Source organism: Palaemon carinicauda, chromosome 28, assembly GCF_036898095.1.
Source record: "Palaemon carinicauda isolate YSFRI2023 chromosome 28, ASM3689809v2, whole genome shotgun sequence".
Lineage (NCBI taxonomy): Eukaryota > Metazoa > Arthropoda > Malacostraca > Decapoda > Palaemonidae > Palaemon > Palaemon carinicauda.
The window spans coordinates 99,474,585-99,500,087 of NC_090752.1; the positions used below are offsets into that span (position 1 = coordinate 99,474,585).

Here is a 25,503-nt window from a genome sequence, read left to right on the forward strand (position 1 = left end):
GTGTGAAGAGCATGCCCAAACCATCTTCATCTACCCCTCACATTGATCTCATTCACATATGGCACTTGAGTAATCTCTCTTATAGTTTCATTTCTAATCCTATCCTGCCATTTAACTCCCAATATTCTTCTTTTGGCTTTGTTCTCAAGTCTACAAAATCTGATGGATATTGTTTCATTGTCATACCACGACTCATGTCCACATAGCAAAACCGATCTCACTAAACTGATATATGGCCTGATTTTTATATATAATTTCAGGCGCTTGGATTTCCAAATTTTACTTAACCTAGCCATTGTCTGACTTGCTTTTTTCAATCTCACATTAAACTCAAATTCTAAAGACCTTGTATTAAAGATCATAGTTCCTAAATATCTAAATGATTCCACCTCATTAGTCCTTTCTCCTTCCAATGATATTTCCTCTACGCGTCAATTATTAACAAATCTAGGAAAAGCTCTCACAAATAACTAAAGTAAAGGTATTTTGAATCTAGAGCAGAGTAGTAAATGTTGACTTCATTAGTGAATACCCCGTATTCCAACACTGTGGGATACCAAGTCACCAGACGTCATCTTGGTGGGAAAGAGGTGTGACCTCTTGAAGGGAAGAACACAGTATTTTTCTTTAAAGATTTCTGGGGGTAGAATTGGTGTACGTCAAGCTTTGAGAACAAAATAATATGAACATCAGGGGATATTCGTAGAAATAACTCAATGTGTTTGGAAAAGCTTATTATATCACAATAATAATAATAATAGAGTCATATGGTAAAATAGGTGGCCATAAGAAATTACTAGTCAAGGAATGTACTCAATAAAGTAGTTCATAAATTATCAACTACATATTCATTCTCAAACTAGTAATACAGTATTGCACTTAAATAAAGGATATTGATGGTATTAACATTAGCTTCATTCTACATATATTGTCCGGCGTGAACTTTTACTGTACCTACAATATATCAAAATGGGGAAAGCTGAAAACTAAGGTACCGGTAATTTCCATAATTATTTGTGAAACCAATTTATCATAATCAAATTCATAGGAAGCTACATTTTTTTAACTAAACAATAATTATATTTTTGAGATATTCTATAATGACATTTTATCTACGACTTTGAACTAATTTCATTCCTTCGGTAATATTTTCACACCCTAAAAATCAGCTTTGCCTTCTGAATATTGCTATGTCATCATTTAGATAACACTAATATTATGTGTATTTGAAAAATAACCAGTTGTTTCTAACACTTAGATTTGTTTATATATTCATGGATCTGTTTCTCTTTGAGTTTTTACTTTTCATATATATTGCTTGACATCTGGACACTCCACTGAAAAAGCGTTGCAAACTATTTGTTTTCTTTTAATCAAATCTCTCATTAACAGTTTTTTTTTACTAATGGTTCAATCAACAATTGCAGAGCTAATTTGAGACAGAGAAAATAACTACATAGGTGCATTTCTTAAAAAATTCAAGATAAAGGTAGACCATAATACCAAGAACTACACTACTCGGAAAAACTTGAAGCTGACCAATAACTTTAACTACTTAAATGCAAAGCTCAGACCTTTCAGTCAAATAATTGAGTTCCTTAACTGTAATTTTGAGAAAAAATAAGTTTGAAAATATTTCATAGTAAAAGATAAATTTTATATCAATTTAAATTTTAAAAAGATCTGACCAGTCACATTGCAAGGGACCTGAAATATAAACAAAGAATGGTGTTAATATCCCAGTGAGCTTACAAAATAGCAACCCTACCAAGTCTAATAAATATAAAGCAGATAACTTGCAAAATACAGTACTAGATTGGAAAATGAACAGCAAGTACAACTCTTACAAGAAAATCAAATATAGTAATAAAATTTCTCATGCAAAGATAACTTTACCATACTTAAATATTCAAAATTTTCAAATGTTACTTTTATAAATGTCTATGGAGTAATTAATGTATATGCAAATATTTTGGTAATTTTTTTCTGAATCTAAAAGTAAGGCTAGTTCCTTTTTGTACTTTCCATCACCTGGGAAACATTGAAGACAAACCACCACCAAACCAAGAGAATAGTAAAGCCAAGACAAGCACGTAATGGTGGGATTAGCTGCTCAAAACAATAAATACCACAACCTATTAATCGTACGTCTTGTTAATTAAGACAAAAAGTCGAATATAATTCAAATCGTTTTTTCATAGGTTTCTCGTATTTCCAAATGTAAGAAAAACTCTAAAATTAAGAACAGTTACGTTCTTATAAGTAAACTTGGATACAATACAGAAATTACAATATGAAAAATACACAATATTGAGAATGATCAAGCATTATGAGAGTACAGAAGTTGAGCCAAATATTAAAGGTTTGGTCTAATCTTACCTACATAATAAAGAGCAAGTGTCTGGCTATACATATAAATATATATATTTCTTCCCAATCATGCTCAGCTCTCCCCGTCCCTCGGGTACGGGGAGAGGGAGTGGTCATATCCTACCCTGGTGAGAGGATGTGTGCATATCTATCTAAATATATAGCCGTCATTTATGACAGGTCGTGTGTACTAGTTATGGAATAAGTATTGACGGTATAAAATGCATATATGAGTAAATTTTGTTTCTGAGAATAAGGTTGCTGACCCAACAGATATTATAAGGGGTCATACGTAGACGCCGCCTCGTTTTTCTAGGTGGTATGCGATCAAAGCACAGGCCAAATTGTGAATTTTCTATTCAAGAAATGTCAAAAACTTAATTACCATCTTCAAAACCTTAAATTATATGTTTGAATAACCAAGTCTCAAGGAACAATGTTTTCATATATAAGAAATTTCATTGCTTAAAAGAGACCTACTGTACATTAAATTAACATCATATTGCCAGTTCTAAGGAAATATGTCACACAACAAATTTGATAAAAACTACCATGCACTGTTCAATATGATAAAACCTCCATTTTCTCATAAAAAACCTGTAAACAAATTCTTAGACAAAAAGTCTATCAATTTGTCTATTATGCCAATAACACACACTCTTTATACAACGAAAAAAATGTGTTGCTATCTTATACTAAGTGAACTTTATGTGTTCAAGTGCATGAATCTGAAATACTAATCAAAGAAGAAATAAATAAATAATCAAGGAAAGAAAAATGTATCAAAATACAATGAATTTTCTCTTCTCGCATATCTGAATAGTCCTTAAATATACATTTCTATTCATAATTTTCTCAACAAAAAACCCCTGTTATGTAATAATACTAACAAAATATTTCATTGATTCTGAGATGTCTAAAACACTGATTTTCAGAATTACCCTATTATTTTCCAAGAAGAAATTATAAACTTCACTAAAAAGTATACTGTACTGTTACAGTACTTTCGTTAATATTTGTTCAAAATAAGAAGATACGGCTCAAACAAAAATATGACTTTAATCAAAGCCTGAAATTGCAACCTACTTCTAACTTCATCCCTGTATACTTACTACTGTACTGCAGAAACCTAGATGTAAACTTCATATGAGCAATGAATATGGTACAGTATTCTAATTTGGAATAACATTATACTCTTTTCTTTAACTATCTATTTCCCGTACACTGTACTTCTAAAAGTTTGCTTCTGTTTATACGACAGTCTCTCATTCCTAAAGGTTATCTATACATTTTGCCTCCAGTATAATTAATATAGTTTATACACATTCTCTTCACTAAAATTCACATTAATCCTATAACATTTTCCAAAATGCAAACTTTAGTACAGTATTAACATTACAAAAAAAAAAAAAATAAATAAATATAATCACTTCTTTTGAATATTAGAAGTAAGTTTACTTGAGATTACAAACCACAAGCTACAAAGAACTTACTAACTACAGTACTTTATAATCTAATTTTTCTTTAATACAACTAATGCACTAACAAAACATACATCATAATATATGCCTATACAAGAAGTCAAACTTAATTAAACGAGGATATCTTAAGCGTACGATCAAAACAACATCTTGCAACAGTCATTCTAAAATAAGGATGGGCAGAATTTGCTAGTATATCAATAGACTTCCAGTTAGGGCTTACCTAGAATAGTCAGCCAAGCACTTTCAGACACAGTGCCAGCTTCATTAGATCTCACACAAGTGTACTTCCCTTCATCATTACTGTTAACACCAGCAATCAGCAAATCTCCGGAAGCGAGTATCTGATAATGATTATTTTCAACTAATTCCACATTATCTGAAAAAAAAGAGAAGCTCTATGTTAATAACTATTTTTACTCAATATCTACCATCCAAATCATATCACTACTACCACGGCTTAAGAAAACTATTTATGGACGGTTACCATATACTGTCTAATTGCATACTGTATGTACAGTACTGTTTCAATGGAAAAGATATTAATAAAAAGAAGAAGAAAAAAAAATAAGATAAAAGGAAAAGGTTTAATTTTCTTAACACAAACACTTTAAAATTTTTAGGGCTCTCAAAGGTTCATTGTGGAAGGTGCTTTTCATCAAATGCCTTAATGTTGGTTGCAATTTATTACTAAGCTTTTCATCTATTTTCACAGGACAAAACTAACATGGCTGTCCAGATTCCTTAACATTACCTATCTACTATTTTATGTCTCATTTCAGAACAAATACTTTCAGTGAGTTCTAATTATCAACAAATGTGACTTAATAATCTTGTAACAATAACATAAATCAGCAGCCCAACATTTCAAATACTTTGGGTCTCTGGGCTTTTGATAGCAGAGAAAAATTCATTCATGGTATCCAACAGCTACAAGTAATTCCATAAAATTTTTGGTCAAAGACATTACAATGGGATTTATGATGATTCAATTTAGGAGATTTATCTATGCAATGTATTACACATAATAATGATAACAATGATAATAATATATTAAACACTATATTCATTTAGTTAACCCTTTTACCCCCAATGTACGTACTGGTACGTTTTACAAAACTCATCCCTTTAACCCCATGGACGTACTGGTACGTCCTTGCAAAAAATTGCTATTTACATTTTTTTTTGCAAATTTTTGATAACTTTATGAGAAACTTCAGGCATTTTCCAAAAGAATGAGACCAACCTGACCTCTCTATAATGAAAATTAAGGCTTTTAGAGCAACTAAAAAAATATATATTGCAAAATGTGCTTAAAAAAAAAACGCCTGAGGGTTAAGGGTTGCAAAGTTCCAGATAGCCTGGGGGTAAAAGGGTTAATAAATAAAGAAAACTGATACTGTATAATGTAACCCTTTTACCCCTACCATAAGGTTAAATTTCGAGCACATTTTGCTATATATAATTTTTTTTAAATTGCTCTAACAGGCTTAATTTTTGTCCTAGAGAGGTCAGGTTGGTCTTATTCATTTGGAAAATGTCTGAAGTTTCTCTTAAAATTATCAAAAATATATAAAAACCTGTAATTACCATGTCCGGTACGTCCTTTGGGGGGTGAAAGAGATAATGAGATAGTTGTAATAACAGCAACAGTACTTAGAGGAAAGCACATCAATTTATACCAAACCTACCACCAAACATCCAAGTAACATTGGGGTGAGGTGCTCCGCCAGCTCGACAAGATATGGTTGCATCTTGCCCATCTAACACAGTGCGATTCTCTGGAGATACGTCCATCACAGGAGCAGAGGCTGTAATGCATAACATATGTGAGATTTTGGTAAAATACATGCTTACTTCTTTGATGATGAATATTTTCTAAAATGAACACTTCTAGTACTGTACATGACTACTGAAAACATTCCTTAGTAATGTATGGATACATGGGAGAAAGATAGGTAGTGGTAGTGGAAGGGGGGGGGGGGCAGTAGCTGTAAAGAACGACACCTCGTAGTAACGGGGGATGTTGAGGAAGGAGAAGTCTAATTGGAAAGGGACCTCTGGTAGTGGTATCACTCGCCCCAGTTTTAATACCGACACCCTTTAGGGGTGAGCAAGCTGGATATATTCCTAGCATTCCATGCAACTTTTTTCTCTGGTATATTTAGCATTATTTATACCTTAGAAATGGTGCTTTAAAGAGCATTTCACGGAGCGACACAGGTCCCTCGCCCAGAAATAGATTTTTCCTTCGTCAAAATCGCTTATTTGTGATATAGTCAGCTGACTATTACCTATTCAATCTAAGTACAGTACAATCTATTGTAAAGAAATTCCCAAAGAATATAACACCGATGACCCTTAAGTAAAATAAACTAACAGGGTACTCACTTTTTACTTTCAACCATGTATAGGACGACGTCTCACCGGCAACATTGGAAGCTAGGCATTGAAACATACCAGTGTCATTTACTTGAACAGAAGAAATCGCCAGAGAACCATTCAGAAGCACCCGATACCTGAAAGGCAAACCAAAATTACTATTCAACAAACAACTTAGTTAGTAATCCACAAACAAGGGATCTTTTAACCTGAGGAGAGAGAGAGAGAGAGAGAGAGAGAGAGAGAGAGAGAGAGAGAGAGAGAGAGAGAGAGAGAGAGAGAGAGCACTAATAATTGGTTATCAAAAGTTAGAAATCAAAGTTATATTTGGATGTTTTGATTACTTCACATTCCTTCATGGAGCAATGGCTATAGTACCATGCTCTATTTTTTTTCAACAAACCAATTCCTATAATCACTTTTTTTTCAGAAACATGCACTGGATTACTTATTCTAAAGAAGGATAAAATTCCTAATGCATCTACTATCATCAAGATACATTTAAAACTTGCTTCTACTCTCTTTTTCCAATGCAGTACAGTAAATAATGATATCTTCTTCTGTATACACAATATGATTTTCATCAAGCAAGGTCTACCAAAGACATTTATTATCCTAGATCTTCTTCTGTATACACAATATAACTTTCATCAAGAAAGGATTACCAGAGACATTTACTATCCTAGATGTGTTCAGTTACTTTATCTGCAGAGCATTACAAAATTTCTTATTGCTCTTCCTACCTCTATGCCACTATGCAACATTTGTTCAATATAAAATAACTGAGAAAAGCTGATACAGAAGTATATATGAGTCACCTTATCATCAACCAAAAATGCCATTAACATAATCAACCATTAGTAAACTAAACATATTTACCATCCAGTTTCCCTTGTTATTCTCAATATGCTGTGGTGTGCTTACCTGTTGTCCTCTAAAGTAACTATATTTGCAGCATCTCTGTGCCATGTCACATAGGGTTCAGGGGTTCCTGTGACAGAGCATGGTATCATCAGAGTTTTGCCCAAGTCTGCAAAGGTCTCCGGAGGTAGTTGTCGTGATAGCCTGGGCCGGTCTGTGAACGAGATGAATTTTTAAAAAAAGCAGCAAAAAATTTTTTCGTGTAGAATTAATGGTATTATATATACAATGAAACTAACAATCTGCTAATTACAGTAGAATATACCACTCATACTAAACAATCTTATCAACAAAGTAATAAATTTCCAAAAAAATGAATAGTTGTATAGAGGCAACTAAGATTTATAATTACATGGCCTTTAATATGGTTGAACAACTGACATAAGATGCTGACTGCTTCATAACCATACAATAAATATGATTACTCAAAACATAAAATTATTAATCACTTGAATGAAATTAAAACTCACCAATAACAGATACATGAGCTATTGCAACAATAGGGTCATCAATACTTGTTTTTAGTCGCACTTGGCATTTATAAACTCCTGCATAACTGAGCTCTGCTTGAAGGAGACTTAGGGTACGATTCCAGAGGCCATTTAAGGAGAACACAACTCCCGATAGCTCAATTGGGACATCATCTTTGAACCATAGAGTCTCTAGTTGATACAGTGGCCTAAGAAAAAAACAGTAACATTATGAATAGATATTTAATTAAGTATTTATATTCACAAACCCGTAGATCCACTTAAGGGATTTTGACGAAGGAAAAATCTATTTCTGGGGAGAGACCTGTGACGGCCGGTAAAAACGTCCTTCTTTACACTTTTCTGATATAAATCTTCCAAATATATCAGAGAAAGATAAAAGCATGGAATGCAGAGGTTACTACCCTCGCGCGAGCACCTTGTGGGTGTCGTGTATACAGCAGGGGCGTGTGAAAACCACTATTCACAGGCTGTCTTCCATTTAGATAATTCCTTCATCAAAGGGAAGGGCCGTAACAGAGGCCCTAGAAACCACACTTGGACCACGCCACCAACACCTAACACGAGCGCCCTCTAGGACGCCGATTATTAGTGAATGCAACCTCATTGTTCTTCTAAGCTAGGGATGGGTGTTTGGGGGAGACTACAAGTCCACTGCAAAGTCATGAGTCTTGAGTTTCAATTACAATTTCCTCCTGCTAAAATATAGTGTAATCATACTGACTTGCCATGACTTATTCTCCATGTAAAGAACATCAGTGCTAAAGAATAGATAAAGCTAAACATCTATCTGTCTATCATTCTGCTTATATGCACACGATAAATTTGAAGAAAAATAAAGTTTTCAAGATATTAATAAGTATAAATTATGCTTCTAATTCTTTTGACACCTCAAAAAATAAATATAAAGTTAATTTTGGATACCACCTTTAAATTATAACCATAAAGTATGTCATACATATTGAATTGACCATACAAACCTATACACATATTCATAACCCACAAATATCAATCAAGAAGTATAACATTAGGTACTAACCTTGCATTTGCTATGCACTGCAAATGTGCAATGCTCGATTCCTTAACAATTGTCGTGTTGACTGGCGGGACAATCATAGTTGGTGCCAACTCCTCTTCGGGAGCTGATTCATCGCCCTCTACTATTAACCTGATGTCTCCACTAATTTCCTCTACTCCTAATTGTGTGTTGGTGATGCGAGCACTGAGGAATGAGTCCAAATTTCATGAATAGAGTAAAAATAAATATCTGATAATGAGCGTAGTGAAAGATTTGATATCATGGTAGATAGAAGAAAGATATCTCAAACCAGTATAAATAATATATGCTAAACATTTATATGGGAACATTAAATAACAACAAATTTGACTTAAAAAGGAACATGTAGATCTCAAATGCATCGAGGAAAACCAAAATTTCTTGACTTTTTCCCGTTTATTTCCATACTAAAGTTCTACTGATAAGGATGGACTGTATATAGTATAAGTTATGCACAAGTGCAAGTTCAAATGACCAGAAAATGTGATGCTTCTTGCCTGGAAAATTATTGATAAATTGGAAGCGTTCTACTTCCGTACTAAAATATTTTGATCCTGTGAAATCACCAACATTATCATCTTAGCTACAAAACATTTATCGGAACAGAGAGAGAGAGAGAGAGAGAGAGAGAGAGAGAGAGAGAGAGAGAGAGAGAGAGAGAGAGAGAGAGAGAGAGATTCAAATTACTTGAGAACAAGCAAAAGAAAAATGAGTGAAACAAAAATAAAATCTACCCAAATTGTTTGCTATTATTCAAAAAGTAGTCCAACAACAAAGTATTGATTTACTAAGTATTTTTTTTTTTTTTGGTAACTGAATCCTAAAGGCTTAGTGAAACTGGATAATTAACCACATAAATTATCCAGACAAATCTTGAAGCTTATCCAACAGGCTATACAAAATAACATTCTTCGCTCAAAATTAATCAAAACGTATATTATTATTATTATTATTATTATTATTATTATTATTATTATTATTATTATTATTACTATCAGCCAAGCTACACCCCTAGTTGGAAAAGCAAGATGCTATAAGCCCAAAGGCTTCAATAGGGAAAAATAGCCCAGTGAGGAAAGGAAACAAGGAAATAAATAAATGATTTGAACAAATTAACAATAAATCATTCTAAAAACAGTAACAACGTCAAAACAGATATGTCATATATAAACTATTAACAACGTCAAAAACAGATGTGTCATATATAAACTATAAAAAGACTCATGTCAGCCTGGTCAACATAAAAAAACATTAATAGCACCCTAACCTGTAAGTCTTCATGTCCGTGCGTTCGGTTGACAAGATTATTAAAAAGACTCATGTCAGCCTGGTCAGCATAAAAACATTAACAGCATTCTAACCTGTAAGTCTTCATGTCTGTGCGTTCGGTTGACAAGATTATTAAAAAGACTCATGTCAGCCTGGTCAACACAAAAAACCTTAATAGCATTCTAACCTGTAAGTCTTCATGTCTGTGCGTTCGGTTGACAAGATGATAAGCGAGGAGTCGTCGTTGGCCGTTGCATATTTGATGCCATAGAGTAGTGACCCATCATCCGCCTGCCAGGTCACAGACGGAGGAGGGTACGAGTTGACTGGAGGAAGGGACAACACCGCTGCGCTGCCAGCCGTGGCTGTGACGTTTGTGCCTTCTGTGGCGTTATATCCAGTCATATCTGAAGGATGAAATTATAGTGAAATAGCTTAACAAGTATCCTATTTGTTGGGGGGTACTGTCGGTTGAGTAACATAGCTTCCTATTATAATAATAATATTAATAATATTAATATTAATAATAATAATAATAATAATAATAATAATAATAATAATATTAATAATAATAATAATAATAATGATTATTATTATTATTATTATTATTATTATTATTATTATTACTATTTTTATTATTATTATTATTATAATAATAATTTTTATCATCATTATTATTATTATTATTATTATTATTATTATTATTATTATTATTACTATCATTACTAGCCAAGCTACAACCCTAGTTGGATAAGCTGGATGCTATAAGCCCAAGAGCTCCAACAGGGAAAAATAGCCCAGTGAGGAAAGGATATACGGAAATAAACAAACTACAGGATAACTTATGGAAACTAAAATAAAACACTTTAAGAAAAGTAAAAACATTGATATAGATATTACATATATAAACTATAAAATGATACATCGGTCTGTTCAACATGAAAATATTTGCTGCAAAATAGTGCATTTAAATCATAATATTCAATTAAAAGGTTATTGGTTAACTTTGTTTTACATGGTAACATCGAGAAAGAAATTCCTCCTTGGAAGGATAATGCTTATCAGCTTTCAATCTAGGTGTTGTATAAATTCAAGACTTTTATTATGCGTCTCACAGAAAAAGTAGAAAATTTAATACTCCATACAGCTGTTTGCTAAAAAATACTCCAAATATTATCTTATCTTAAACAACAGCAATTTGATTACTTGCTCTGTTAAAAAAAAAAATACTCCAAATATTACCTTATCTTCAATAATAGCGATTCGATAACTTGCATTAAAAAAAAAAAACTCCAAATATTACCTTATCTTCAATAATAGCGATTCGATAACTTGCATTAAAAAAAAAAAACTCCAAATATTACCTTATCTTCAATAATAGCGATTCGATAACTTGCATTATTAAAAAAAAATATTGCTCCAAATATTACCTTATCTTAAATAACACCGATTCTATAACTTGCTTTGTTAATAAATTGCTCCAAAATATTACCTTATCTTAAACAACAGCGATTTGATAACTTACTCAGTTAAAAAAATAACTCCAAATATTACCTTATCTTAAACAACAGCGATTCGATAACTTGCTTTATTAAAAAAATTACTCCAAATATTGCCTTATCTTCAACAACAACGATTCGATAACTTGCTTTGTTAATAAATTGCTCCAAAATATTACCTTATCTTAAACAACAGCAATTTAATAACTTGCTTTGTTAAAAAATTACTCCAAATATTACCTTACCTTAAATAACAGCGATTCGATAACTTGCTTTGTTAAAAAGAATTACTCCAAATATTACCTTATCTTAAACAACAGCGACCTGATAACTTGCTCTGTTAAAAAAAAAAAAAATACTCCAAATATTACTTTAAACAGCGATTCGATAACTTGCTTTGCTAAAAAAATACTCCAAATATTATCTTATCTTAAACAACAGAGACTCGATAACTTGCTTTGTTAATAAATTGCTCCAAATATTACCTTATCTTAAACAACAGCGATTCGATAACTTTTGTTAAGAAATTACTCCAAATATTACCTTATCTTAAATAACAGCGATTCGATAACTTTTGGTAAAAAAAATTACCCAAAATATTACCTTATCTTAAACAACAGTGATTCGATAACTTGCTTTGTTAAAAAAAATTACTCCAAATATTACATTATCTTAAACAACAGCGATTCGATAACTTTTGTTAAGAAATTACTCCAAATATTACCTTATCTTAAATAACAGCGATTCGATAACTTTTGGTAAAAAAAATTACCCAAAATATTACCTTATCTTAAACAACAGTGATTCGATAACTTGCTTTGTTAAAAAAAATTACTCCAAATATTACATTATCTTAAACAACAGCAATTCGATAACTTTTGTTAAGAAATTACTCCAAATATTACCTTATCTTAAATAACAGCGATTCGATAACTTTTGGTAAAAAAAATTACCCAAAATATTACCTTATCTTAAACAACAGTGATTCGATAACTTGCTTTGTTAAAAAAAATTACTCCAAATATTACATTATCTTAAACAACAGCGATTCGATAACTTTTGTTAAGAAATTACTCCAAATATTACCTTATCTTAAATAACAGCGATTCGATAACTTTTGGTAAAAAAAATTACCCAAAATATTACCTTATCTTAAACAACAGTGATTCGATAACTTGCTTTGTTAAAAAAAAATTACTCCAAATATTACATTATCTTAAACAACAGCGATTCGATAACTTTTGTTAAGAAATTACTCCAAATATTACCTTATCTTAAATAACAGCGATTCGATAACTTTTGGTAAAAAAATTACCCAAAATATTACCTTATCTTAAACAACAGTGATTCGATAACTTGCTTTGTTAAAAAAAATTACTCCAAATATTACATTATCTTAAACAACAGCGATTCGATAACTTTTGTTAAGAAATTACTCCAAATATTACCTTATCTTAAATAACAGCGATTCGATAACTTTTGGTAAAAAAAATTACCCAAAATATTACCTTATCTTAAACAACAGTGATTCGATAACTTGCTTTGTTAAAAAAAAATTACTCCAAATATTACATTATCTTAAACAACAGCGATTCGATAACTTTTGTTAAGAAATTACTCCAAATATTACCTTATCTTAAATAACAGCGATTCGATAACTTTTGGTAAAAAAAATTACCCAAAATATTACCTTATCTTAAACAACAGTGATTCGATAACTTGCTTTGTTAAAAAAAATTACTCCAAATATTACATTATCTTAAACAACAGCGATTCGATAACTTTTGTTAAGAAATTACTCCAAATATTACCTTATCTTAAATAACAGCGATTCGATAACTTTTGGTAAAAAAAATTACCCAAAATATTACCTTATCTTAAACAACAGTGATTCGATAACTTGCTTTGTTAAAAAAAATTACTCCAAATATTACATTATCTTAAACAACAGCGATTCGATAACTTTTGTTAAGAAATTACTCCAAATATTACCTTATCTTAAATAACAGCGATTCGATAACTTTTGGTAAAAAAAATTACCTAAAATATTACCTTATCTTAAACAACAGTGATTCGATAACTTGCTTTGTTAAAAAAATGTTCCAAATATTACCTTATCTTAAATAACAGCGATTCCATGACTTGCTTTGTTAAAAAAAAAATGCTCCAAATATTACCTTATCTTAAACAACAGCGATTCCATAACTTGCTTTGTTAATAAATTGCTCCAAATATTACCCTATTTTAAATGACAGCGATTTGATACCTTACTCAGTTAAAAAAATAACTCCAAATATTACCTTATCTTAAACAACAGCGATTCGATAACTTGCAAATATTTCCCTCACATACTTTACATATCTTGAATAACACCGAAAACATCTACAGAAACCTACAGAAACCTTCCACTCGATCTAATAGGCAAAGAAGTGAAACCTACAAGAATTCATGAGAACAGGAATGTCCCTTAAAAATCCACTTACACGCGACAGAGACGGTGATTTTAGCCGAAAATATGGCCCCGGCCGAGTTGAGCGCCACACAGCGGTAATCTCCAGCATCTTCTCTTGTGACAGATGAAATTTTGTAAAAATGTTCCCCCGAAAACTCTCCCAGTAATTCGCCGTCACGTTGCCACCTGTATTCCGGTTGGGGATAACCTGTAGGGGGAAATAATCATATAATTACTTATATATCACCTGTATTCTGGTTGGGGATAACCTGTAGGGGGAAATATTCATATGATTACTTATATATCACTGTATTCTGGTTGGGGATAACCTGTAGGGGGAAATATTCATATGGTTACTTATATATCACTTGTATTGTGGTTGGGGATAACCTGTAGGGGGGGATATTCATATGGTTACTTATATATCTATAGTGTCTTTTATACAGAATAGACAGAGAAAAATATCTATAGTGTCTTTTATACAGAATAGACAGAGAAAAATATCTATGGTGTCTTTTATAAGAATAGACAGAGAAAAATATCTAGTGTCTTTTATGCAGAATAGACAGAGAAAAATATCTATAGTGCCTTTTATACAGAATAGACAGAGAAAAATATCTATAGTGTCTTTTATACGGGATAGACAAAGAAGAATATCTATAGTGTCTTTTATACAGAATAGACAGAGGAAAATATCTATAGTGTCTTTTATACAGAATAGATAAGAGAAAAATATCTATAGTGTCTTTTATACAGAATAGACAGAGAAGAATATCTATAGAGTCTTTAATACAGAATAGACAGAGAAAAATATCTATAGTGTCTTTTATACAGAATAGACAGAGAAAAATATCTATAGTGTCTTTTATACAGAATAGACAGAGAAAAATATCTATAGTGTCTTTTATACAGAATAGACGGAGAAAAATATCTATAGTGTCTTTTATACAGAATAGACGGAGAAAAATATCTATAGTGTCTTTTATACAGAATAGACAGAGAAAAATATCTATAGTGTCTTTCATAAGAATAGACAGAGAAAAATATCTATAGTGTCTTTTATACAGAATAGACAGAGAAAAATATCTATAGTGTCTTTTATACAGAATTGACAGAGAAATATATCTATAGTGTCTTTTATACAGAATAGACAGAGAAAAATATCTATAGTGTCTTTTATACAGAATAGACAGAAAAATATCTATAGTGTCTTTTATTCAGAATAGACAGAGAAAAATATCTATAGTGTCTTTTATTCAGAATAGACAGAGAAAAATATTTATAGTGTCTTTTATACAGAATAGACAGAGAAAAATATCTATAGTGTCTTTTATAAGAATAGACAGAAAAAAATATCTATAGTTTCTTTTATACAGAATAGACAGAGAAAAATATCTATAGTGTCTTTTATAAGAATAGACAGAAAAAAATATCTATAGTTTCTTTTATACAGAATAGACAGAGAAAAATATCTATAGTGTCTTTAATACAGAATAGACAGAGAAAAATATCTATAGTGTCTTTTATACAGAATAGACAGATAAAAATATTTATAGTGTCTTTTATACAGAATAGACAGAGAAAAATATCTATAGTGTCTTTTATGCGGAAAAGACAGAGAAAAATATCTATAGTGTCTTTTATGCGGAATAGACAGAGAAAAATATCTATAGTGTCTTTTATACAGAATAGACAGAGAAAAATATCTATAGTGTCTTTAATACAGAATAGACAGAGAAAAATATCTATAGTTTCTTTAATACAGAATAGACAGAGAAAAATATCTATAGTGTCTTTTATACAGAATAGACAGAGAAAAATATCTATAGTGTCTTTTATACAGAATAGACAGAGAAAAATATCTATAGTGTCTTTTATGCGGAATAGACAGAGAAAAATATCTATAGTGTCTTTTATGCAGAATAGACAGAGAAAAATATCTATAGTGTCTTTTATGCGGAATAGACAGAGAAAAATATCTATAGTGTCTTTTATGCGGAAAAGACAGAGAAAAATATCTATAGTGTCTTTTATGCGGAATAGACAGAGAAAAATATCTATAGTGTCTTTTATGCGGAAAAGACAGAGAAAAATATCTATAGTGTCTTTTATACAGAATAGATAAGAGAAAAATATCTATAGTGTCTTTTATGCGGAATAGACAGAGAAAAATATCTATAGTGTCTTTTATGCGGAATAGACAGAGAAAAATATCTAAAGTGTCTTTTATACGGAATAGACAGAGAAAAATATCTATAGTGTCTTTTATACGGAATAGACAGAGAAAAATATCTATAGTGTCTTTTATACAGAATAGACAGAGAAAAATATCTAGTGTCTTTTATACAGAATAGACAGAGAAAAATATCTATAGTGTCTTTTATACAGAACAGACAGAGAAAAATATCTATAGTGTCTTTTATACAGAATAGACTGAGAAAAATATCTATAGTGTCTTTTATACAGAATAGACAGAGAAAAATATCTATAGTGTCTTTTATACAGAATAGACAAAGAAAAATATCTATAGTGTCTTTTATACAGAATAGACAAAGAAATGCATGTTGAGGAATTGGTGTGAAAGACAGGCCTGAATGGTGACCGTAGTATTGTGAAGCTGTGAAGCAGAAACCACAGTGAGGCTATATACTTGTTTACTTGTTTTGGGTTTAAATCCAACCCTCCACTGAAGTCGAGTGAACTGCTTCTCGGGCGGGTCCATATCAATCATCTAACGAAACATTTTCATTATAACTTAAACAATTCTTTGATTGTAGCATCTTCCAAATCATATGATCTTGTGAAAAGTAATGTCTTTAGTTTCTTCTTAAATTCAATTGCTCCCTTTAGGTCCTTCATTTCAGTTGGCAGTTTATTAAAATGTCTAGGCGCACAGTAGCTAAAAGTCCTTTCACCAAATTTACTATTTGGTCTTGGTTAAGATAGCCTATGTTTGTCACTCATGTGTCTTATGTTAACATTTGTTTCTAGTTCTAGTTTGTTCCGACATTCTTTTAGATATAGCCACAATAATAACTGTAAATTTGGGGAAAATAACTTTAGCCTGAAAATAAATCAACAAATTTAGACCAAAAAAACTAAACTTTCTCCAAAATGAATTGCCAAAACGTAGTCTAATTTGAAATTATCACTGAGTTGAAAGTTCTAATGACGCCCTGTCAATTAAAATGATTGTAAGAGCAAATGAGTAAAAAATTAAAATTTTACCTCTCATCTTTTAACAAGTTCCATAAGTTTTTTGGAAATTCCAGAAATAGGGGAATAACTTTTACCATAGTGACAGATGATTTTTTTCCTCCCTCTACTTCGATATTTTAGATTTTTTCTTTTGTATGTTTACCCATCTGGAGGAATTCTCGATCCTCAGCTGAATGCCCATATGGGCATCCCATTATTATTACTATCCAAGCTACAACCCTAATTGGAAAAGCAAGATGCTATAAGCCCAGGGGCTCCAATAGGGAAAAATAGCCCAGTGAGGAAAGGAAATAAGGAAATAAATAACCGAAGAGAACAAATTAACAATAAATCATTCTAAAATAAGTAACGTCAAAACAGACATGTCATATATAAACTATTAACAACATCAAAAACAATTATGTCATAAATAAACTATAAAAAGACTCATGTCCGCCTGGTCAACAAAAAAGCATTTGCTCCAACTTTGAACTTTTGAAGTTCTACTGACAATGGACCGTGGGTGTGAACAGGGGCGAATCTGTACATATTTGGATCTCTATGAATGTAATCAGGCCGCTTTGCAGTGGATAAAACGTTGGCCCGATAAGATATGATGATGACCCATCTTACAAGATATAAAATCGACCCCCTCTCCGTCTTCCTTGCTTTCTTTGGCTTTCGACTTTCTACCGACGAATGATCCGAAAATAAGAGCTACCTCTAATGTTAACAAATAAGACTGAAATTGAATTGGATGTTGGATAAGGAATTGAAAGGGGTAAGAACGAGATATTATCGTAAGATAAAGGAAGGTTATTTCACTATATACAATACAAATTGGAAACTCAATGAGAAAGTTTTTGAAAATTGTATAATGAAAATGAAAGCCTGAAATATGAGACATTCAACAAAGCTTTAACGCTTGCTCTCTCTCTCTCTCTCTCTCTCTCTCTCTCTCTCTCTCTCTCTCTCTCTCTCTCTCTCATGCTCCGCAAGATTTTTATCTATGCCAAGCAATAAGTATATATGTATGTACAGGACTTCTTGTCTATATCAAGCATTATATCAATCTACTCCAGCATAGACAGAGAGAGAGAGAGAGAGAGAGAGAGAGAGAGAGAGAGAGAGAGAGAGAGAGAGAGAACGCAGACCAACACCCAGCAAACTGTCAATCATACCATATCATTTAACAACGCACGCAGAAACAAACACGAGATGAAGTTCGCCCGAGTAGGCAACGGAAGTAGATAAGAATTACCAAAGGCATTACGATACAGATGCTGTCAAAGACAATCTCTTTCAAGAAAGCTAATTATGAGCAAGTGAAGGATCCACTTCGACCTCTAACCAAAAGCTGTGAATATTTCGTTTTTTTTTTTTTTTTTTTTTAAGTAAACGAGACATACTTTGTAAGGTCGTTTATAGATTAAACTGTAAAAATGAATAATCAAAAAATTTATGGTAATCAGGCAGAGAATCAACTAACTCTCTCTCTCTCTCTCTCTCTCTCTCTCTCTCTCTCTCTCTCTCTCTCTCTCTCTCTCTCTCTCTGTTTACCGAGACAGATACTTTGTAAGATCGTTTATAGATTAAACTATGTATAACCTGAGGCTGTCGATCATTTAATATTTTTCTTATCAAGATCTGAATCTTTACTGGTTATTACACATTTAGTCTTTCACTAGCTTAGCTATGGGGAAATTAAGGCCTTTTCAATGAAAGAAATGAAAAACACTTTGTCTTTAACTAAGGCATTTCGGATGATACCTTTAAAATAAAAACTTTTTTAAGTGTTATCATATATTTACAAACATAAATAATTCTCAATTCGTAATTATCTATCGGTCAAGGTAATTTTCAACTGATGATGCAATTATATTCATACCATGAACCTAAACAAAATCACACCCAAATGTTTAGATTGATCATAATCAATTGTATTGTATAAACAGCACAAAATGAACAAGCAAACACTCATAGTTACCCACAACATGTCTCAAACACACATTCAAGAACTGCAAATCTAATCGCAGTTATGGCAAAGATTAAAAGAAAATCGCAAGTACATTCATACCATGATCTGAACAGAATCACATCCAAATATTTAGATTGATCATAATTAATTGTATTGTATACACAGCACAAAAAGAACAAACAAACAATCATAGTTACCCACAACATGTCTCACACACACATTCAAGAACAAACAAACAATCATAGTTACCCAGAACATGTCACACACACACACACACACATTCAAGAACAAACAAACAATCATAGTTACCCAGAACATGTCACACACACACACACACACACATTCAAGAACAAACAAACAATCATAGTTACCCACAACATGTCACACACACACACACACATTCAAGACCAAACAAACAATCATAGTTACCCACATGTCTCAAACACACATTCAAGAACTACAAATCTAATCCCAGTTAAGGAAAAGATGAAAAGAAAACCATAGACATGAACAACAAACCTAACGCTTGGCACTGCAAAATCTTCGTGTGGCCTTCGCTGACTAAACTCTCTGTGGCGACCTGTTGACCTATGAACCTGGGAGGCTGCACGGGACCTGCGAAAGACAAGAAAACATGCAATTAAACCCTCTGGTGAGGAGTAGCTGGTAACAAGGCTTGCCATCAACAAAATGTCAGCGCCGCCTCGTCAGCTATACAGGAGTCATGAGGAATGATATATCGATTTAGATACCGAGGGAAGGTGCAGTTTCAGTCGATTCAATTTTATAGTCAGGGAATTTTCTGAGAGGTGTTCAAGTTCAAAAGATGAAAAATATTGATATGTATGTTTCTTGATTTGAATTATAAAGTCCCTGCTTGTAACAAAAAAGAAAAAAAAAATGAGGAATGAGATATCGATTTAGATACCGAGGGAAGGTGCAGTTTCAGTCGATTCAATTTTAGAGTAGTCAGGGAATTTTCTGAGAAGGGTTCAAGTTCAAAAGATGAAAAATATGTATATTGACATGTATGTTTCTTAATTTGAAATATAAAGTCCTTGTTTGTAATAAAATAAAAAAAATAGCAAAATTCATTTTAGATACCGAGGGAAGGTGCAGTTTCAGTCGATTCAATTTTATAGTAGTCAGGGAATTTTCTAAGAAGGGTTCAAGTTCAAAAGATGAAAAATATTGACATGTGTGTTTCTTAATTTGAAATATAAAGTCCCTGCTTGTAATAGAATAAAAAATAGCAAAATTCATTTTAGATACCGAGGGAAGGTGCAGTTTCAGTCAATTCAATTTTATAGTCAGGGAATTTTCTGAGAAGGGTTCAAGTTCAAAAGATGAAAAATATTGACATGTATGTTTCTTAATTTGAAATATAAAGTCCCTGCTTGTAATAAAATAAAAAATAGCAAAATTCTTTTTAGATAACGAGGGAAGGTGCAGTTTCAGTCGATTCAATTTTATATTCAGGGAATTTTCTGGGAGGTGTTCAAGTTCAAAAGATGAAAAATATTGACATGTATGTTTCTTAATTTGAAATATAAAGTCCCTGCTTGTAATAAAATAAAAAATAGCAAAATTCTTTTTAGATAACGAGGGAAGGTGCAGTTTCAGTCGATTCAATTTTATAGTAGTCAGGGAATTTTCTGAGAGGTGTTCAAGTTCAAAAGATGAAAAATATTGACATGTATGTTTCTTAATTTGAAATATAAAGTCACTGCTTGTAATAAAATAAAAAATAGCAAAATTCATTTTAGATACCGAGGGAAGGTGCAGTTTCAGACGATTCAATTTTATAGTAGTCAGGGAATTTTCTGAGAGGGGTTCAAGTTCAAAAGATGAAAAATATTGACATGTATGTTTCTTAATTTAAAATATAAAGTCCCTGCTTGTAATAAAATAAAAAAAAAATAGCAAAATTCATTTTAGATACCGAGGGAAGGTGCAGTCTCAGTCGATTCAATTTTATCGTAGTCAGGGAATTTTCTGATAGGTGTTCAAGTTCAAAAGATGAAAAATATTGACGTGTATTTTTCTTAATTTGAAATATAAAGTCCCTGCTTGTAATAAAATAAAAAATAGCAAAATTCATTTTAGATACCGAGGGAAGGTGCAGTCTCAGTCGATTCAATTTTATAGTAGTTAGGGAATTTTCTGATAGGTGTTCAAGTTCAAAAGATGAGAAATATTGACATGTATGTTTCTTAATTTGAAATATAAAGTCCCTGCTTGTAATAAAATAAAAAATAGCAAAATTCATTTTAGATACCGAGGGAAGGTGCAGTCTCAGTCGATTCAATTTTATAGTTGTCAGAGAATTTTCTGAGAGGTGTTCAAGTTCAAAAGATGAAAAATATTGACATGTATGTTTCTTGATTTGAATTATAAAGTCCCTGCTTGTAATAAAATAAAAAATAGCAAAATTCATTTTAGATACAGAGGGAAGGTGCAGTCTCAGTCGATTCAATTTTATAATCAGGGAATTTTCTGAGAAGGGTTCAAGTTCAAAAGATGAAAAATATTGACATGTATGTTTCTTAATTTGAAATGTAAAGTCCCTGCTTGTAACAAAATATTAAAAAATTCAATTTTATAGTAGTCAGGGAATTTTCTGAGAGGTGTTCAAGTTCAAAAGATGAAAAATATTGACATGTATGTTTCTTAATTTGAAATATAAGGTCCCTGCTTGTAATAGAATATTAAAAATAGCAAAATTCATTTTAGATACCGAGGGAAGGTGCAGTTTCAGTCGATTCAATTTTATAGTAGTCAGGGAATTTTCTGGGAGGTGTTCAAATTCAAAAGATGAAAAATATTGACATGTATGTTTCTTAATTTGAAATATAAAGTTCCTGCTTGTAACAAAAAAGAAAAAAAAATCATATAACATACTAACACAAGCAAACAAACAAAAATGCAAATAATTTTAACGTAGAAATTTTAAAAGGCAAATACTGAAAACTAAAAGGTAAAATATTAAAAAATAGCAAAATTCATGTAACTTACTAATACAAACAAACAAAAATGTAAATAATTTTAACGTAGAAATTTTAAAAGGCAAATACTGAATACATAAAGGTAATTTAAAAATGCAACAAAAATATATACGATAAAAAGTAAATAATTATAGAAAAAATTAAAAGCCTGGGAAATTAAAAAAAAAAAAAAAAATATGCAATAAACACACAAAAACAAAATATGATTCTTTCAAGATTAAATACGGGAAAAGAGTTCTGTAGGACTATACGTGTGGTTTTTAAGACACATTGACATTTCAATTAATAATTTTTTATTTTATTTTACAAGAATAATCAATATAATTAAATAACATATCAAAGAAGTAATGATGACAGATATCCATATAATATATATATATATATATATATATATATATATATATATATATATATATATATATACATGTGTGTATATATATAAATATATATATATATATATATATATATATATATATACATGCATATGTATATATATATATATATATATATATATATATATATATATATATATATATATATATATATATATATATATATATATATATAATATATATGTGTATATATATATATATATATATATATATATATATACATACATGTGTGTATATATATAAATAAATATATATATATATATATATATATATATATACATATATATATATATATATATATATATATATATATATATATATATATATATATATATACAGTGTTAACAATAGTAAAAAACATACAAGACATCAAATGATGAATATATGGTATAAAATATGCACTGGAAGGGAAGAACAATTAAATCTACGAAGCTAAAGAGTGCTTGTAAAATAAAGGAGAAAGATGCTCATGAGATTTCATTTATACGTATAATGCGTTTATCTATTATTTTTACTAGCTCAGCTACAGCCCTTATTGGAAAAGCAGGATGCTATAAGCCCAAGGACTCCAACAGGAAAAATTTATACCTCCTAAGATAAAACAGCTGTCTAAATATTTAATTCACAATAAGGCCAAGGAATCGACTATGTACAATTGGCTTCATTAATTCTGGTACACTGTCGTCTACTTAACCTCCCATGAAGTGTACTGGAATTAATGATGCCAACTGTACAAAGGAGTGTACATCAAATCCGTCGCCAAAGAAGAACGCCCCCCCCCCCCCACCCACCCACCCCGCCCCCGCGCCCAGCCTTCTTCAGCGTTCGGGGAGAAGAACAGTCGAGGCAAAAGGATGTGCGATGGATCTGGAATGTGTCACAGACTCCGCTAGGGTTTAGGGGGTTTGGGAGCCTGGTGGGAGGGGTACTGGGGCTTGCCTCCTAGGTTAAGGTGGGGGGAGGGGAAGGGTAGGCGTGCATGGGTGGTAGGTAATGAGCAAGAGAGAATTAGCCTGTGGCAATGTGCAGGGGCAGGAGTAGCAGAGGCGATGGAGGAGTGTGTTGCCCTCAAGAATTAATGGAGTTGGAAAAGGTCGTCCTCCATCTCCGGCGATGATGGAGAGGCTTTGGGTAGCAAAGAAGGGAGTCTTTGTGATGAAGATTGCGATGATGAACATTGCTTTCTTAGGAACTATGGAGAACATTGCTTTCTTAGGAACTATGGAAACATTGCTTTCTTAGGAACTATGGAAACATTGCTTTCGAACATTGCTTTTTAGGAACTATGAAGAGCAATGCTTTCTTAGGAACTAGGGAGAACATTGCTTTCTTAGGAACTATGGAGAACATTGCTTTCTTAGGAACAAAGAACAACATTGCTTTCTTAGGAACAATGAAGAACACTGCTTTCTTACAAACAATGGAGAACATTGTTTTTTTATGAACTATGGAGAACTTTGCTTTTTTAGGAACTATGGAAACATTGCTTTCTTAGGAACAATGAAGAGCATTGCTTTTTTAGGAGCAATTGAGAACATTGCTTTCTTACAATGGAGAACATTGCTTTCTTAGAATCAATGGAGAAGATTGCTTTCTTAGGAACAATGGAGAACATTGCTTTCTTAGAAACTATGGAGAACATTGCTTTCTTAGGATCAATGGAGAAAATTGCTTTCTTAGGAACTATGGAAACATTGCTTTCTTAGGAACAATGAAGAACATTGCTTTCTTAGGAACAATGGAGAACATTGCTTTCTTAGGAACATTGGAGAACATTGCTTTCTTTTAGGAACAATGGAGAACACTGCGTTCTTAGGAGCAATGGAGAACATTGCTTTCTTAGAAACAATGGAGAACATTGCATTTTTAGGAACAATGGAGAACATTGCTTTTTTAGGAGCAATTGAGAACATTGCTTTCTTACAATGGAGAACATTGCTTTTTTAGAATCAATGGAGAAGATTGCTTTCTTAGGAACAATGAAGAACACTGCTTTCTTACAAACAATGGAGAACATTGCTTTTTAGGAACTATGGAGAACATTGCTTTCTTAGGAACTATGGAAACATTGCTTTCTTACAAACAATGGAGAACATTGCTTTCTTAGGAACTATGGAAACATTGCTTTCTTACAAACAATGGAGAACATTTCTTTTTTAGAATCAATGGAGAAGATTGCTTTCTTAGGAACAATGGAGAACATTGCTTTCTTACAAACAATGAAGAATATTGCTTTCTTAGGAACTATGGAGAACATTGCTTTCTTAGGAGCAATGGAGAACATTGCTTTCTTAGGAGCAATGGAGAACATTGCTTTCTTACAAACAATGAAGAACATTGCTTTCTTAGGAACTATGGAAACATTGCTTTCTTAGGAACAATGAAGAACACTGCTTTCTTACAAACAATGGAGAACATTGCTTTCTTACAAACAATGGGGGACATTGCTTTTTTAAGAACTATGGAGAACATTGCTTTCTTAGGAACAATGGAGAACATTGCTTTCTTAGGAGCAATGGAGAACATTGCTTTTTTAGGAACAATGGAGAACATTGCTTTCTTAGGAGCAATGGAGAACCATTGCTTTCTTAGGAACTATGGAGAAACATTGCTTTCTTAGGAACTATGGGAGAACATTGCTTTCTTAGGAACAATGGAGAACACTACTTTTTTAGGAACAATGAAGAACATTGCTTTCTCCAGAATCAATGGAGAGGATTGCTTTCTTAGGAACAATGGGAGAACATTGCTTTTTTTAGGAACTATGGAAACATTGCTTCTCAGGAACAATGAAGAACACTGCTTTCTTACAAACAATGGAGAACATTGCTTTCTTAGGAACAATGAAGAACATTGCTTTCTTACAAACAATGGAGAACATTGCTTTTTTTAGGAACTATGGAAACATTACTTTCTTAGGAACAATGAAGAACATTGCTTTCTTAGGAACAATGAAGAACATTGCTTTCTTAGGAAACAATGGAGAACATTGCTTTCTTAGGAAAAAC

The 25,503-nt window shown here is 31.8% G+C and overlaps 1 protein-coding gene across 8 annotated transcripts in view; it reads right to left on the reverse strand.

Moving 5' to 3' along the window:
- The window catches only part of sdk (sidekick cell adhesion molecule), a 223,097-nt gene that overhangs the window by 77,846 nt on the left and 119,748 nt on the right, over window positions 1–25,503 (reverse strand). For 7 of the 8 annotated variants that reach the window (XM_068352202.1, XM_068352203.1, XM_068352200.1 and 4 more), the window contains exons 2-10: window positions 19,618–19,713; window positions 13,954–14,130; window positions 10,159–10,378; window positions 8,685–8,867; window positions 7,625–7,833; window positions 7,158–7,308; window positions 6,243–6,370; window positions 5,543–5,662; window positions 4,075–4,230 (exon numbers count right to left, since the gene is read on the reverse strand). In XM_068352202.1, coding sequence (XP_068208303.1) covers window positions 4,075–4,230; window positions 5,543–5,662; window positions 6,243–6,370; window positions 7,158–7,308; window positions 7,625–7,833; window positions 8,685–8,867; window positions 10,159–10,378; window positions 13,954–14,130; window positions 19,618–19,713 — 1,440 coding nt within the window. Of the gene's footprint in view, window positions 1–4,074; window positions 4,231–5,542; window positions 5,663–6,242; window positions 6,371–7,157; window positions 7,309–7,624; window positions 7,834–8,684; window positions 8,868–10,063; window positions 10,096–10,158; window positions 10,379–13,953; window positions 14,131–19,617; window positions 19,714–25,503 lie in introns of those variants that run through there. The other variant, XM_068352201.1, reaches the window with a different exon arrangement.